Source organism: Castor canadensis, chromosome 14 (genome assembly GCF_047511655.1).
Source record: "Castor canadensis chromosome 14, mCasCan1.hap1v2, whole genome shotgun sequence".
In the NCBI taxonomy this organism is placed as follows: domain Eukaryota; kingdom Metazoa; phylum Chordata; class Mammalia; order Rodentia; family Castoridae; genus Castor; species Castor canadensis.
This window is the reverse complement of record NC_133399.1, coordinates 65228085-65244704: the sequence shown is the minus strand read 5'-3', so window position 1 is coordinate 65244704 and position 16620 is coordinate 65228085. Positions and strand designations below refer to the sequence as shown.

Genomic DNA, 16620 nt, shown 5'->3' with positions numbered 1-16620 from the left:
TTAGGTTAATTTTTACATAGCATCTCCTGTTTTTCGATCCTCCATACTTAAGCTTGGATAACAGGCTGGCACCAGCACACCCAGCTTATGTGTTAAGATGAGGTCCTGCTAACTTTTTTTGCCCAGGCTGGCCTCAACCCTTGATCCTCAGAATCTCCGCTCCCAAGGTTCGGATTACAGACATGCCACTGTGTCCAGCTAATCAGTATTTTTTCAGTAAATCAAAACATTGGGAACTGTATTTGTAAGTCTGATTAGAAACAAAGTACAGGTGAGCTATTTAGTTACTGGGGGTGCTTTTTTTTTTTGTAGTACTGGGGTTTGAACTCAGGGCTTCATGCTTGCTAGGCAGGCACTTAACCATTCGAGCCACTCCACTAGCTTGAGGATACTTAAAGGAGAAAATAAAAGCATTTAAGTATGATTTTTAGAAAACAGTTAAAGAGGGCTGTGGGGTGTGACTTGAATGGTAGCGCATCTGCCTAATAGGTGTGAGGCCTCGAGTTCAAACCCCAGTATCACCAAGAAAAAGAAAAAAGAAAATTGTTAGAGAAAATGAGGTTATTTCTTTGGAAAGCCTGAAAGGGGAACTTAATAGTTTTCAAATCCATCAGATTGCTAGTGATAAGTACTTGTCCAGCTGGCTCAAAAAAGCAATATGGCAATTCTCCCTTATCCTTGGGGGATGTATTCCAGGACTCCCCAGTGGATGTCTGAAAGTGTAGATGGTACTGAACTGTGTATTTTAATGCCTTTTCTATCTTAACTAAGCACCTGATCATGCACCGTGGCTGTAACTTCTGCTGTTTGAGGTGTGATTACAAAACTAGCACAAATTGATTTTTCCTACTTTACAATTCATGGATACAAGACTGATTTTTTTTTTTTTTGATGGTACTAGAGTTTGAACTCAGGGCCTTATGCTTGTGAGGCAGGTTCTCTATCACTTGAGCCATATCCCTAACCCTTTTTTGCTTTAGTTATCTTTTGGATAGGGTTTTGTGTTTTTGCCTGTGGCTGGCCATGAACCCAATCCCCTTACCTAAGCCTCCTATGGAGCTTGGATTATAGGTGTGTCACCATGCCTGGTTTGTTGGTTGAAATGGTTCTCACTTTTTGTGCAGGCTGGCCTCCAACCACAGTCCTTCTAATGTCTGCCTCCTGAGTAGCTGGGATTCACAGATGTGCATAGTATGGCTAGAAGACTGATCATAGCAACCTAAGAATACAATTTTTTCTTTCCTTGCCAAATTGAGGCCTTTTACTTTTTCACTTAAAAAGAGCACTCTATAGTTTCTCTTTGGCATACCTGAATTACATGCATCACTACTCTTGCACTTTGGGGAGAGCTATAGTACTGAAGCAGTTGATCTGATAACTGAGATGGCTACTCAGTAGTTATCTGAGATGGCTACTCTGGTTAGTTAACTATGATTAAAATTTAAAAAGTAAAAACTGAGGGCTAAGGGTATAGCTCAAGAGGTAGAGCACTTGCCTAGCAAGGGTAAGGCCCTGGGTTCAATCCCAAGAAAGAGATACACACACAGACACACACAGACACACACAGACACACACACACAGACACACACACACAGACACACACACACACACACACACACACACACACACACACACAGTAAAGAATGACACAGCCATAACCAATGTTAACAGTCCTTGGTACAAAGTATATTCTTCTAAAAAGAAATAGCTCAGATTCTTTGCTCTCGAAATTCCGAAAGCTGGTAACCACAGCAGAACCCATTCAGACAATGGCTGAGTCTTAAGAATTTCTTTCTCGTGGTAACAACCTCTAAGACCTTCTCATCACACAAATCTGAATCTACAATGACCTTTAACTACTGAATTTTAAAATGAAACTGTATGTTTCTTCCCTCTTTGCATTTAAAATATTTCTCTGTGTAGTTCCACTTATAGGGAGAAAACAATTAAAAGAAGATATTTGAGAAAGCCTAAAGGCAAGAGAGTTTTTGATTTCTTGTATATTTGCTTCCTGTTAAATTTTGTTCCATGTAAGCCTATATTCACACTAACTTTGGAAACGATGAATTCTCTACTTCAAGCTAAACCTGCAAAGCTGAAGTGTGAAACGAGGTCATGATCAGAAAAGATCTTTTTAGAAAATCAAATCTTTAATTTTCTATGATTAAAAAACGATCGTTCTTGGGTCTAAGCAGGAAATATTTAAAGCACTCTAAGTATACTGATTTTTTTGGTGTGTGTAATTTCTCCGAAAACTACAGTTTCATGAAACACAAGACTGTGCCCAATATAGAGTTTGGGACCAAAGAGGGTCCTTAGTGCCCTTTTCCCTAAATAAAATTTTAGATTCTCTTACCTACAAGTATCCCTTCCCTGGTACCATTTTCAATTCCAGTTGGGACATCACTGAATTCCAGTAGAGAAATCCATTCAACTGGCTTAAAAATAAGTTACCTTCTCATATCAGCCCTAAAAGGGCTACCTGATTTATATGATTCCAGACTGTACTGAGGGATCTGGGTTTTTCCCTCTCTTTGCTCACCGAGGCCATCCTAACATTAGTCTCATTATCCCAGGGGTGCTGCTACCAGTAGCTGGAAAGCTGTGCTTCCTTGTTTGTATTAGAGTGGCTTCTGTTTCCTAGAACCCCCAAGCCAAGTTTTTTCTAGTGTGTCATTTGTCCAAACTGGTTTTGTTCTACCAATGATTGAAACCAATCATTGATAAAGGTGATGAAATTAACCATGGTTGGCTCAGACTACACAATTGGGGTGGAATGTAAATTCAGACATAATGCATTTAACCATAGTATCAAGGTGGGTACTGACAATGTTTAAAACATCTCTTTTACATAAATTTAAAATGTTTAAAAGTTATCTTAAGACAAAAAAGAGCCAAGATGATACAAACAGGTTGATGAACTTAAGGAAAATTAAATTTAATTTCTCTTACCCAGTTAAGCCCAGCTTGTTTCTGAACTTTTCAAAACAAAACACCTCTCAAGGCTCTTGTAACAATTCCTCATCTGTGCACCTGTGTCTTACTATAACCTTATTGTTTTACATGTAGTTGTATGTCTTCTGTACTATACTGTAAGTTTTTAGGGCTAAAAAGAAAAGTGAATTTACTTTGAGTATACAAATACAATGTCTGATTCAGAGAGCACTCAATGTTTAATGAGTGGTCTAATACAGATGTTTGATTATTGATGTTTTTATTTCACACTTAAGAAGTAGTATGTAGAATATACAACTGGAGACTGTTGTCTTTTTGAAGCTAATTGCTTTTCCTGAGATTTATAAACTTGTTATAAGGGAAGGGGTAAAAATAAAAAGCCAGAGGCAGGCAGTGTTACCACTACTTTATCTTTTCATCTCTCCATTCTATTATTCCCTTCTGCTCCTAATAATTCTGTTTATTTTTCCTTTCCACTTGTGACTTAAGGTTACTGTCTAGCATCAGCTCAATTTTAAAAATGAGATGACAGTGTAATTTAATTTGACACTGATGTCAAATTATGTTGCTATACTCAGTTTTACACTATGGACACAAAAACAAAAATCATGTTCTGGTAGGGGAAATGAGACACATACCTATAGATTGTAAAGTACTATGATAAACTAGTATTTGTGAGTTTTTGTTTAACTGGGCAAACACCTAAGAAAACAAATCCTACAACTGCTGGTCACTGAGATTGTTCTAACATGCCCTCTGTCACTGAGTAGATGTTCTAACTTTTCCAAATACTAAGTGGGAGAAGTAACTGAAAGAACAAAATTTTAAAAATGCCTAAAAGACCTAAAACCAAAGAACAGTGCCAAAAATTCACTTTTGATCAAACTGTTCTTTGAATGTGGAAGTGGCAAGATACATACTTTCCTTACTACCATCACTCAGAACTGTGGTTTTTTTTAGAAGGAAGAAAGTATGTCAACTAATTCTGCCATTCACACCAATTCCAAACCTCCAAACTCATATCAAGGGGCCAGCATGTTTTGAGTCAATAAGAATTTATTCCAAAACAAAAACAGAAAACAACAGCAAGTTCTACAGTGGGTCTATCAAGCTTAGACTTTAAGTTTCGAAGCGTAATAGTAAAGGAGACAGGTTCAAAACACGAAAATGCTATTGTAAATTGTTCTCATAAAATTTACACCTAAAAATTCACAGTTTAACATGAGAACTTTCTTATCAAAATAACAGTAACATAATTAGCCTCCCCAGAAAGCTAAAGGGGTAGTTTAAAAAAAATGTCAGACTGTTGGCATCAACCCAGAAAGAATGATTCTACTGAAATAGTTGGAAATGGCCAGATATCTTAAATTAAAGTATTGGGTCAAGCGAAAAAAAATTACTTTCTGATTATTTTGCTGTTTTACATTATTCAGGAAGTATAAGGATCTACAAAATTGCTGCTTACTAAATGAGTTGATGTGTGCTTCTGAAAAATTTATCAAGAGTAAAATATTAGAAAGGTGTGCCTGCAATACAAATATAAGCAATTATGAAAAATAGGTCAAGCTAAGGGGAGGTCACTAACAGGATTGGGAAGGTAAAAGAAGGAAGTTAACAGCAAAAACCACTTTGTCTTTCTTATTATTGCTTGTGTCTTTTCTTCAACAAAATTAGAGATAAGGGCAGAACAGGTTCTGCCTGGAAGCAAGGGGGGGTTAGGGGGAGAAGAAGGAGGTGGGGAGGACAGCGGGGAGGAATGGCCCAAACAATGTATGTGCATGTGAATAAATGAATAAAAAAATTTAAAAAAAAGAAGGAAGTTAAGAAGGTGAATATGACTGATGTACTTTCTATTCAAGAATGTCTTAGAATTTTTAAACCTGCTGAAATCAACATAAGAAGGGGACTAAGGTAAAAAGGAGAAAAATAGAGGGATGAGGCAATTCAGGTTGTAATACATATATACATGGAAATGTCACAATGAAACTCCCTGTGTAACTATCTTAAACAAAATTGACTTTTTTTCAAAAATGGAGAGCAGGTTCTGTCTAGGGGTTGGTATCAAGGGTGTAGGAGGGTGAAATATAGTGGAAATGTTATGTACTCATGTATAAAAAATGGAAAAATGAGACCTGCTGAAACTACTCCAGGAAAATGATGAGGGGATGAATTCAACTATGATATGTTGTAACTACTTGTATCCTAAGAACAGCAATAAAAAAAAAAGAAAAGAAAGGGTGTCTGAAACCTGGTAACTTTAGTGCATGATCAATGATGTCAGACACTGATATTATCTTCTCATACTTAAATTTTTCTGTATCACAAAAGACTAGAAGGTAACAATCTACTGATTTTCTTAGTAGTGATTTTTAAACGTCTGTACTTATTTTCATAGTAATACTTATTAAATCTCAAATAGTAGAAATAAATTAGCTTCATACTCACAATAAAAACAAAACAAAATCTCAAACTTATTTAGACTGTAGGAACTTACCTCTTAGCAGTAAAACTTTTTTCCAGATCCTCATTGTGCACCAGTTTTGTATCTCCAAGCTGCCATGTAGACTGCAGATCACAGCTTATATCAAGCCTGCACTGCTTTAACGTGTCATGTATGAAACTATACTCTCTAGTATTGGTGCAACAAGGTGACAAGTAAACTAAAGATAAAGAAAGGGAGAGTAGTTACTCCTGTTTAAATGACACTGTTGTACATTTGTACAATGATAACTGTATATCTGATGAAAGCCACAAAATAATCAAGTGCTTCGAAATTTCATTAGCTACTGAAGGCAGCAATTTACATTTAAAGTTTTACCACAGTAAACCACAACATTAACTTTATTTTTCTCACATACCTACTGGAGTAATTAAAAAGCCGACATAGCTATAAGACAGTTCTAGAATTCAGGTTATTATTTTCAAGTTAAGTTGTACACTGACTCTTAACAATGTGCATCATTATACAAAACTGGTAACTACTGTTAGCAGATGAATACTTCTGGTTATTTTTCAAGTCAGTAAGGCAATTCACATACTAGAAAATTATCTGGTTGTTTGATTGCCAATGTATCAGAACATGCAAACTGCTAAATGATACAGTGGCATGAGTAAGAGGAAACAGACTTTCACAGGACAGTGTTCCAAACTGTCACTCTAACAGATGCAGAAAAGGATAAAAAAAACCTTGAGAAGTCAGAGGAAAGCAGGGAGAAATAATTGATTCTTGTAACTCGGGATGGTTGTATTCCATATTGGTAATGGAAGGCAACAATTTACATTTAAAGCTACCATTCTTAGGGAAAGGGTGAGGTTCCCACAAACATTTGTAGAATTTTTGACAATCTAAATGCCATTAGCATTGCATATGTCCTTTTGGTAACATCCTTGTAAAACAAACCAGACTCAGCAATGGTGAAAATTGCTCTCTAATATACTCCTAAAGAAGATATTTTAAAAATTCTTCTCCATGCTCCTGGCCTGAGGAACCTACCCGCCTGCAAGTTCAACAGGTTTCATATTGGCATTTTGGAATGTATGAGCAAGCCAGCACTATTCCAGAAGGTTAAAGAGTTACTTGACACTGGGTAATGTGACCTTAAGTTCTACCGGTTTTTAGTTTCACAACGCTACCCCTACTATGCTTTTTAATTTTAAATCAGCAGTCATGTCACAAATTTCAAAGTTTAGTTACTTTTCTGTAGCTTCAAAAGGCACTCTGTTACTTTAGTACTTTTTGATGAGGTCTGATGTACAGATGAACTACATTTTGTTGATTCATCAACACTGAACTCGAGCCTGAATGAAATTTATCTAAAATATGTGTTTTCTATGCTAGACACATAACTTTCCTAAGCTTAGGAACACTAGGCCTCACAATGGCATTACATTTGGAGACCATTTTAACCAGTGAAATCACTAACAAAAATATGAAGTAGCACTAAGATTCTGAAAAGGACACTTAATTGCACTATGAGATCTGAAACAGGGCAGCAGAGGATCACCTTATTAGACCTTACCTAGGAACATGTGCACTGGACAACTCAAATTTTTGGCTGTTTTCCATGTCTACAAAAGCACTGCTGAGTACCAATTTTGAGATTACAAATAAAAAAACACTGCTGAGTACTGACTGTGAATTTTAGCAAGTAGGAAAATTCATAAATACTGAATTCTCAAATATTCAAGACTGACTATAAAGAAGGTGTAAAGCAATTTCTCTCTATATGGACCTACTTAACAACTTTTCTTTCTATTTAATTTTTATGTGTATTTGATTATTAATGCCAACTAACAGAATGAGTTAAAACAATGGCAATACCAATATAAAATATTACAATCAGCTGATTTTCACAAACTCACCACCTTCCCATTATTAATCCTATTATTGACAAAATTAATTTTCATTTTAGTATCTGTAATAACTGATTCATAACTTATGTTATACATTTTGATAGTTGTATAACATATTCGTTTGTAGATGTGTTTTCATCTCTTAGTTTGAGATGAATACAGATTCACAGGGAGTTGTAAAAAGTGTTAACTCGTGTCCACTAATTCAGTTTCTCCCAATGGACATGTCTCATGTGACTACGATACAGTATAAAAAACAAGGAAAAGGACATTGTTAAATTCCACAGACCTTAGGATTTTGCCAGTTTCACATGCACTCATTTGTGTGTATATGTTTCTATGCAATTTTATCATGTGTAGACTACTGTAACTACTATAAGATACAGAACTGTTCCACCACCACCAAGATCTCCTTCACGCCACTCCTTTATATATACTCATACTAATACCATCCTTTCTCTAAGTCCCAGAAATATTGTTTTTCACCTCCCAACTTCTGTCCATTCAAGAATGCTATATAAATAGTAGTATGTAGGCTATGGAAGCTTGTTTCTTCAGTGAGCACATTGCCACTAAGATCCAACCAACTTGTTGTATGTCATTTCTTTTTATTGTTCAGTAATATTCCATTGTATAAATGTGCCATGGTTTGTTTAACCATTAATACGCTGGAAATTTGGGCAGCAGTCAATTTGGGGTCATTACAAATAAAGTTGCTATGACCATTCATTTACAGGTTTTGTGTGCACTCAGTTTTTCACTTCCCAAGTATAAATTCCCAAATCTGTAATTTCTGGGTCATATGGTAGGTACATATTTAGCTTTTAAAGAAACTTCCAAACTTTCCAGAGTAGCTGTGCTATCTTAACAGTCCCACTGGCAATATATGAGTGATCGAGTTTCTCCACATTCTCTCACCAGTGGGCTGGGTGTGGTGGTACACACCTGTAATCCCAACACAGAGGCAGGAGGATCAAGAGTTCTAGGCCAGCCTGGGACACATACCAAGCCCATCCCAATAAAAAACAAATCAAAAATCCTTTCTCACCAGCAATGTATTATTTTCTTTTTTAGTTCTTATAGGTGTGTAGATATATCGCATTGTGCTTTTCATGTGCATTTCCCTAACAGCTATGATACTGAGTAACTTCACTTGCCTATTTGCCATCTGTACATTCTCATTGGCCAATCTGTTCATGTCTTTTTCTATTTCCTAATTGTATATTCTGTTTCTCTTGATTTTTTCAAAGTGCTTTCTAGCTATGAGTGCTTGGATACATGATTTGCAAAATGTATTGGGTAGTTGTCAATTTGGGGTCATTACAAATAAAGTTGCTATGACCATTCTTAGCTTGTATTTTCACCTTCCTAACAAAGTCTCTCAAGGAGCAAAAAGTTCTCATTTTGACAAAACCAATTTAGTGGTTTTTCCCCTTTTATGAGTTATGTTTCTGGAGTCTAAGAACTCCTTATCTAGGCCAAGGTCGTGAAGCTCTGCTCCTATGTATTATTCTAAGTTTTATAATTTCACATTTAAACCTTGGAGTCACATTGAGTTTTTTGCTACAGGATACCACTCTGTAGCCCGCCACCAATCCTCTTGCCTCAGCTTCCTAAGTGCTGGAATTATGGGCATCCACCACCACACTTGGTTTCAATTATTTTTATGTGAGTTAGATTCATTTTATAGGTCTATGGATGCCCAACTTCTCTAACAACATTTGATAAAAACAAAGTCTCTTTCCCCAACTGAATGTACTTCTGTTGAAATTCAATGGAAAGATAATCAATTCAGCAGATTTGTGTGGGTCTCTAACTGGAATCTGTTCTGTTCCACTGATCTATGTCTATCCCTCTGTCAAAATCAAGTGTTTTGATTAGTTTTACAAGGATGCTTATAATGGTAAATTCCATATACTCTTTCCTATTTCAGAATTGGTGTAGCAATTCTAGTTTGCCTTCTATGTCAGAATAAGCATTATAAAACACCTTGTAGGGATTCTGATGCCTATAATAAAGCTACAGATAAATCTGTGGAGAAGTGATGTCTTAATTAAGTCTTTTAATCCACAAACACAATACCCCACCTTCTCTGCTTATTTAGATTTTAATTTTATACTTTTATAGTTTAAAGCATAAAAATTCTTTTAAATGTAAAAAATGTTTTTTGTTACCTACCGTAAATGGAACTTTTTCATTTGTATTTCTGTATGTTCTTTAATACCTAATTTTTTTCCATTTAGATTCCGCATTCAGTGATCTTACTGAATGTAGTAGTTCTAGGTTTCCCTCTATTTCCTTGGATTCCTTGGAATTTTTCTAGGTAGATTATCATGGTCTCTTTAAATAGGGACTATTTTACTTCTTCCTTTCTAATACATGCCTGTTAATTCTTTTCTTGACTTTTTGTGTTGAGTAAAATTCCCAATATGTTGAGTAAGTGGTAAAAGAAAGGTCAGGCATGGTGATGTATGCCTATAGTTCCAGCTACTTGTGAGAATGAGGCAGGAGAATTCAAGGCCAGCCATTTGGACCAGGAGCAACAGGAAATTTAAGGGGTTAAATGTCCTTAAGTTATAAGGCTACTTAAATGATCTTTTTAGTAATGTGAGAGTTTTGGTAGTTTGTACTTTTTGAAAAGCTGGTCATTTCATCTAAGTTGTCAAGTTTATGTATGTAAATTTATTCATGGTAGTCTCAAAATCCTTTCACCATCTGTAGGTTAGTAGTAGTAACATGGTTCACTCTTGATAGTAATTGTGATGTACATTTTTCCGTTTGTCAGCCCTGCTAGAGGTTAGACAACTTTCATCTACTACTTTGGGGCTTGTCTTACTAATCTTTTTTTTTTTAAGATAGGCTATTAAATCACAGAACTGAAACTCTTTTCTCTTTTCTAATATAAGCATTTAGTATCACAAATTTCCTTGTTAACATCACTTCAAGTATCTCTCAAATTCTGATGTTCATTTTCATTTTTATTCAGGTCACGTATTTCTTTCTTTTGAAATTCCATTAGGTTTAGAAATGTGCTGTCTGCTTTCCAAGTGTGGAGAGAATCACCTCTTTGTGAGTGTATGTGTGTGTCTGTTTCGGTGCTGGGGCTCTTAAATTTTATTTCATTGGATAATGTCTATTTCACCTCCACTCCTGAGATTTTCACTGGGTATAGAACCATGGGTTTACAGATCTCTTCCTGCATTTGAAAACTTCATACCATTTCCTTGGACTGTAAGGGTTTCAAATGAAAAAAATCTGTCATTCAAATAACTTTTCCTCTATACAAAATGTTTTGGTTTGTTCTAGTTGCTCTCCAGGTTTTTAATCTATCCACAATTAGGAGTTTGATTATGTGGTGTGTTGGCATGGATTTCTTTGGATTTATCATGTGCAATGTTTGTTCAGCTTCTTGACTGTGTACATTTTTGATTTCTGCCAAATTTGGGGAATTTCTGGCAAAATATTTTTTCAACCCTGCAAATTTTCTGATTTCCTTGTGGTACTATGATGACAAAGATGTTATAGACCTTTTTGTTATTGTTCCACAAGTACCTAGTGTATGTTCATTTTTCCTGTTTCCTGTGTTGTTCAAGCTGGATAATTTTTATTGTTTTACAACCAAGTTCAATGATTCTTTTCACTGTCTTCTCTATTCTTCTGAATCCAACCACTGTGTTTTTAATTCTCTCACAGATGTTTTTTAAAGCAGTTTCAAGGTCACTTGAAAATTACAGATTCCATATACCTCATGCCCTCATATATGAATAACTCCCCCATTACCACTATCCTCCAACAGAATTGTATTTGTTAAAACTGATGAACTCCACTGACACAAAATTTATTTCTAAGACACCACAGTTTACATCAGGATTCACTCTTGGTATTGTATCTTTTACGGTTTTTGACAAGTGTATAATTACAAGTATTTTATCATACCAAGTGTGACAACATCATACAGAATAGTTTCACTGCCCTGAAAATTCTTCCACACTCCATCTAGTTATCCCTCTGCTCCCTGCCCCAAGTCACAACTACTCATCATTTTACTGTTTCCATTATTTTGCCTTTTTCAGCATCTCGGACATTTGGAATCACATAGCCTGCAGTCTTTTCATATTGGTTCCTTTAACTTAGTAAAAGCATTTGAAGTTTCTCCATTTCCTTCCATGGTGTGACAGTTTTTTTTCCCTTGTGGTACTAGGGAGTGAACCCAGAGTCTAACTCTTGCTAGGCAAGAGCTGCACCACTTGAGTTATGCCCCCAGCCTTAAATAATTTTCAGCACTAAATAATATCCCATTGTCTGAATATATCATTTTATTTATCTACTCATTTGTGAAACATTTGTGAAAGGGCATCTTAGTTGCGTCCAAGTTTTGGTAATGATGACTAAAGCTGGTATAAACATCTATGTGCAGATTTTTGTGTAAGAGTAAGTTTTCAGTTAATGTGGGTAAATACCAAGAATAATAATTACTAAAGCATGTTTAGAGTATGTTTCCTATTGTAACAAACCACCAAAATAGCAGTACTATTTTCTATCTCCACTAGCAGTGGATTAGTGTTTCTGTTGCTCCACACCCTTGCCAATATTTGGTGTCTTTGACTTTCTGGATTTTGGCCTTCTAATAGGCGTTAGTTGTATGTTGTTCTAATTTGCATTCCACTAGTAGAACAGAAAAGAAAAAATTTAATTTTTTTATTCAATCACATGTGCATACATTGTTTGGGTCATTTCTCCCCCCTGCTTCCTCCCTTCCACCTCCCCCAACTGATCAATTTTTTCTTTCATGGATCATGCTTTTGCAACTAGTAAGTTACTGCCAAACCAGTTGTCATCTAGATTTTCTACTAAGTTAGCTAATATGAGTCTTATACTTTGGTGTTTTACATGTAGTAAAAGATTTCATGATTCACTTACATCTGTGATACATTTTGAGTTGATTCTTGGAAGGCCATAAGGTCTGTGGCGAGATTCAGTTTTTGCATGTCAATGTCCAGCACCATTTATTGGAAAGACTATCTTCGCTCCAGTGTATTGCCACTGCTCCTTTGTTAAAGACCAGTCTGTATTTATATGGGTTTATTTCTGGTATCTGTATTCTGTTACATTGTCTATTCTTTGGTCAACACCACATTGTTACTATAGCTTTAAAGTTTATGTCTTGAAGTCAGGTAGTGTCAGTCTTCTGAGTTTGTTCTCTTTCAGTACTGAGTTAGCTATGTGAGTCTTTTTGTCTCTTCATGTAAATGTTTGGATTAGTTTGTTAATATCCACAAAATGACTTGCTTTATTATAATTGATATTGTAATGAATCTATAAATCATGTTGGGAAAAACTGCCATTTTGACAATATTGAGTTTTCCTATCCATGAACCTGGTATCTCTTCATTGGATTTTTCTTCGATTTCTTTCATCAGAATTTTGTAGTTTGTTCTCATAAATCTTGTACACATTTTTATTAGACTTAAATCTAGGTATTTCACTTTTTGGTGCTAATAGAAAGGGTACTGTGTTTTTAATTTCAAATTCTACTTATTGCCAAGAGCTTGAGCAGCACCAAGAGGTTTTTTTTGGGGGTTGATTTTCTTTTCTTTTGTAGTACTAGGGATTATTTGGAAGGCAAATGCTCTACCACTTGAGCCACAGCCTCAGTTCTTTCACTTTTAGTTTATCAGATAGGATTTCTTGGTAACTTTGCCTGGGCCAGTCTCAAACTGAGATCCTCCTTAGTCTCCTGAGTAGCCGGGATTAAAGGCATATGGCACCATGGCTCTGGACTCAATTCTTTTGTACTTGCTACATAATCATGTCATATTTGAATAAGAAGTTTTATTTCTTTCCTCCCAATCTGTATACCTTTCATTTCCTTGACTTCTAGTGTTATGATGAAAAGCAGTAGTGAAAGGGGCACATGTGCTTTGATTTTAGCATGAAGGCTTCATGTTTTTCACTGTTAGCCGCAAGCTTTTGGTAGATACAGGCTGATTATCCCCTAAATGAGACCAGAAGTGTTTCAGATTTCTGGCTTTTTTCAGATTTTGGAATATTTACATAGACATTATGACGTGAGCATCCCTATCCGAACATCTGAAATGCTCTCAAATCCTAAATTGTTTGAGTATGATGACAGTACTGAGAGTTTTGGATTTTGGAGCATTTTGGATTTCACACTTTGGCTCTCAGATTGATGTTCCCCCTGTCTTAACAAGTTGAGGAAATGTCATTCTATTTCTAGTTCACTGAGAGTTTTATGACTTGAGTGTTGGATTTTGGCAAATATTCTTTTTTCCACTATTGTTATGAACATATGATTCTTCATTTGTAGCTTTTTGTACCTTAGATTAACGGATTTTCAAATGCTGTTACCAGCTTTACTTACATACCTGGGATAAATTCCAGGTAAAATTATTTTTATGTATTGCTGAATTTGATATGTAATATTTTTGAGGGTTTAGTGCATTTTATTTTCATGATAGGTATTAGTGTATAGTTTTGTTTTCTTGTAGTGTTTTTCCCTTGTTTTGGTATTGGCATGAACCTGGCTTTATAGAATTAGTTAGGAAGTATTCCTTATACTTTTGTCTTCCTAAAGACATTACAGAGAATTGATAAAACTTATTTTTAAATGTTTGGGAGCTTTCACCAGTGAATCCATCTGGGCCTGGTGCTTTCTGCTGTGAAAGAGTATTAATTATTGACTGATTTCTTTATTAGATATAGACTTATTTGGATTGCCTATTTTTTTTCTAGCTGTACTAGGAGTCAAACTCAGGGCCTTGCACTTGCTAGGGAGGTGCTCTACCACTTGAGCCACACTGCCAGTCCTTTTTCCTTTGGTTTATTTTTGAGATAGGGTCTTACTTTATGCCCAAGCTGATCATATCTTGATCATAATCCTCATATCTATGCTTCCCTACACAGCTGGGATGACAGGTGTGTGCCAGTGCACACAGCCACTCATTGAGATGAGATCCCTTAAACAGGTTGGCCTTGAATGGCAATCTTCCCAATCTCTATCTCCTGAGTAGCTAGGATCACAAGCTTAAACTACTATATCTGGCCAGAATGCCTATTTCTTCCTGTGTTTTGGCACACTATATATTTAAGGAATTGGTGCATTTCATGTTAGGATATAAAAATTTGAGTTAGTTACTAATAGTATTTTTTAAGCTTTTAATGTTCACAAGATCTATAATGACGTCTCTTCTTTTCATTTCTAATATTAGTAATTTGTGTCCTCTTTTTCTTACTTATTCTAGTTAGAGGCTTATCAATGCTATTATCTTTTCAAAGAACTTGATTCTCGTTTTGTTGACCTTTTCCTATTAACTTCCTATTTCAATTTTAGTGATTTCTGCTCTCATTTTTTATTAGCATATAGTAGCTGTGCAGGGAGATTCACTGTGATACTTACATATGTACTTATAATACATCTTAGTTAGATTTATACCCTCCATCATTCTTCCTCTTCTTCCTTCCCTTCTTAGAATAATTTCAACAGGTTTCATTTTTTTATGAAATACAAAATATACCCACCATATTCACCCACATTCACCCTTTCCTTACGCCTGCCCCCCAACACTGGTACCTACCCCTAGAAAATACCTGTTTTACCATCCTATCCTTTTTTTTTTAAACGTGTATATTGATAGTCCAATATACAGGCACTTCAGGCCTGTATATATTGTGCTTTAATCAAATTAACCCACTACTTACTCTTTTTCTACCAAACTGCTCCCCTAATATTCAATAGCTTACAGTGCATTACACTGTATCATATTCATCTATAAAATGGATGATTTCAATATTTTGCATTCTCCAACATTTTATTTCCCTCTCCATCCTTCTGTAGTCCTCTCAGAGTAACCTACTAATGGAATCAAATCATATATTTGATTATATATGTATTTATACATACATTTAACTTATAGGTCTTCTACTCTAATTTTTATTTATTTTCTCCTGCTTGTTCACTTCGAATTCAATTTAACTTCTAGTTTCCTAAGGTGGAAACTTTTATCATTGATTTTAGATCTTTCTTTTCTAATATACCTAATATATTGAATGCTATAAATTTCCCTCGCATTACTGCTTTTACTATATCCTCACATCTTCTTGTATTTTCCATTTCATTTAGTTCAAGGTATTTTTTAACTTTCTCCTAACAGTTCTTCTTTGACCTATGTGTTATTTAGAAGTATGGTGATTAATTTCCAAGTATTTTGGGGTTTTCTAGCTATATGTTACCCATTTCAAGTTTAATTCCATTATGGTCTAAGAACAGGCATTGTATGAGTGTGCTTTATAGCCCCAGTGTGGTGTATCTTGGTGAGTTTCATGTGAACTTAAGAATGTGGATTACACTACTCTTGGATGAAGTACTTTACAGATGTACATCACATCGAGCTGACTGATGGTGGTGTTCAGTTCAATCATGCCGTTATTGATTTGCTGTCTACTGGATATATACATTTCTGATGAAGAGATGTGGAAGTTTCCAAGTACAGTAATGGATTCATCTATTTCTCCCTGCAGTTTCTGCCTGATTTTTTATTTCAATTATTGTATTTTTCAGTTTTAAATCTTCTACTTGGTTATTTATTATGTATTTAATTTCTTTGATGAGATTTTCTATTTTTCATTTGTTTCAAGGTTGTAGCTGCTTGTTCAAACAGATTTATGATGGCTGCTTTAAAAGCCTTGTCAAATAATCACAACACTTGTGTCATCTGTGTATTGTCTGTGCCAGTAGGCATTCAGGTTGTAGGCAACTAGTCTGACATACAGAAGGAACAGAGAACTCAGGAAATTAAAACTGCTATGCCATTCCCCGAGTTCCATATTCCTTAGCTTGTCTTGTCTGTCTTCTCTCCGCCTTTGAAATTGTTCTTACATTTGTTTTACATGTAATGCATGGGGCTTTTAGTATACATACTGAAAGGAATAGGAGACATGTCCATTCCATTTTGTGCAGAACCAGAAGTACAAGTGTATTTAAGCAATTAAAGACTTAACCTAATTTCACAGAGTCAACAAAGGAGATGAACATAAACTAAGAATTAGAAAAGTACAATAATAGTTATTTTAAAAAAAACCCCATCTACCATAGAAATTTTACCTTTCTCGGCTGTCCTTCTGATCTTTGGGATAGTGAATTTCTTCAAAGGACTGACTTCTATACCCCTAATTAATAAAGGTTCACTGGTTGAGTTCATTTTCCATAATGTTTTGTGCTTAGCAATCGTTTTCATTTCCATTTTGTTGGTGGCCTAAAATCAACCCAAAGTTATTAAGCAAAAGGTCAATAAA

At 35.4% G+C, this 16620-nt stretch overlaps 1 protein-coding gene across 1 annotated transcript in view; it reads right to left on the bottom strand.

Annotated features, from left to right (window-relative positions):
- Nucleotides 1–16620, bottom strand: part of Tex15 (testis expressed 15, meiosis and synapsis associated) — a 58124-nt gene that overhangs the window by 31295 nt on the left and 10209 nt on the right. The window contains exons 2-3 of the mRNA XM_020152136.2: nt 16430–16580; nt 5450–5615 (exon numbers count right to left, since the gene is read on the bottom strand). Coding sequence (XP_020007725.2) covers nt 5450–5615; nt 16430–16568 — 305 coding nt within the window. The 5' untranslated portion in view covers nt 16569–16580. The remainder of the gene's footprint in view (nt 1–5449; nt 5616–16429; nt 16581–16620) is intronic.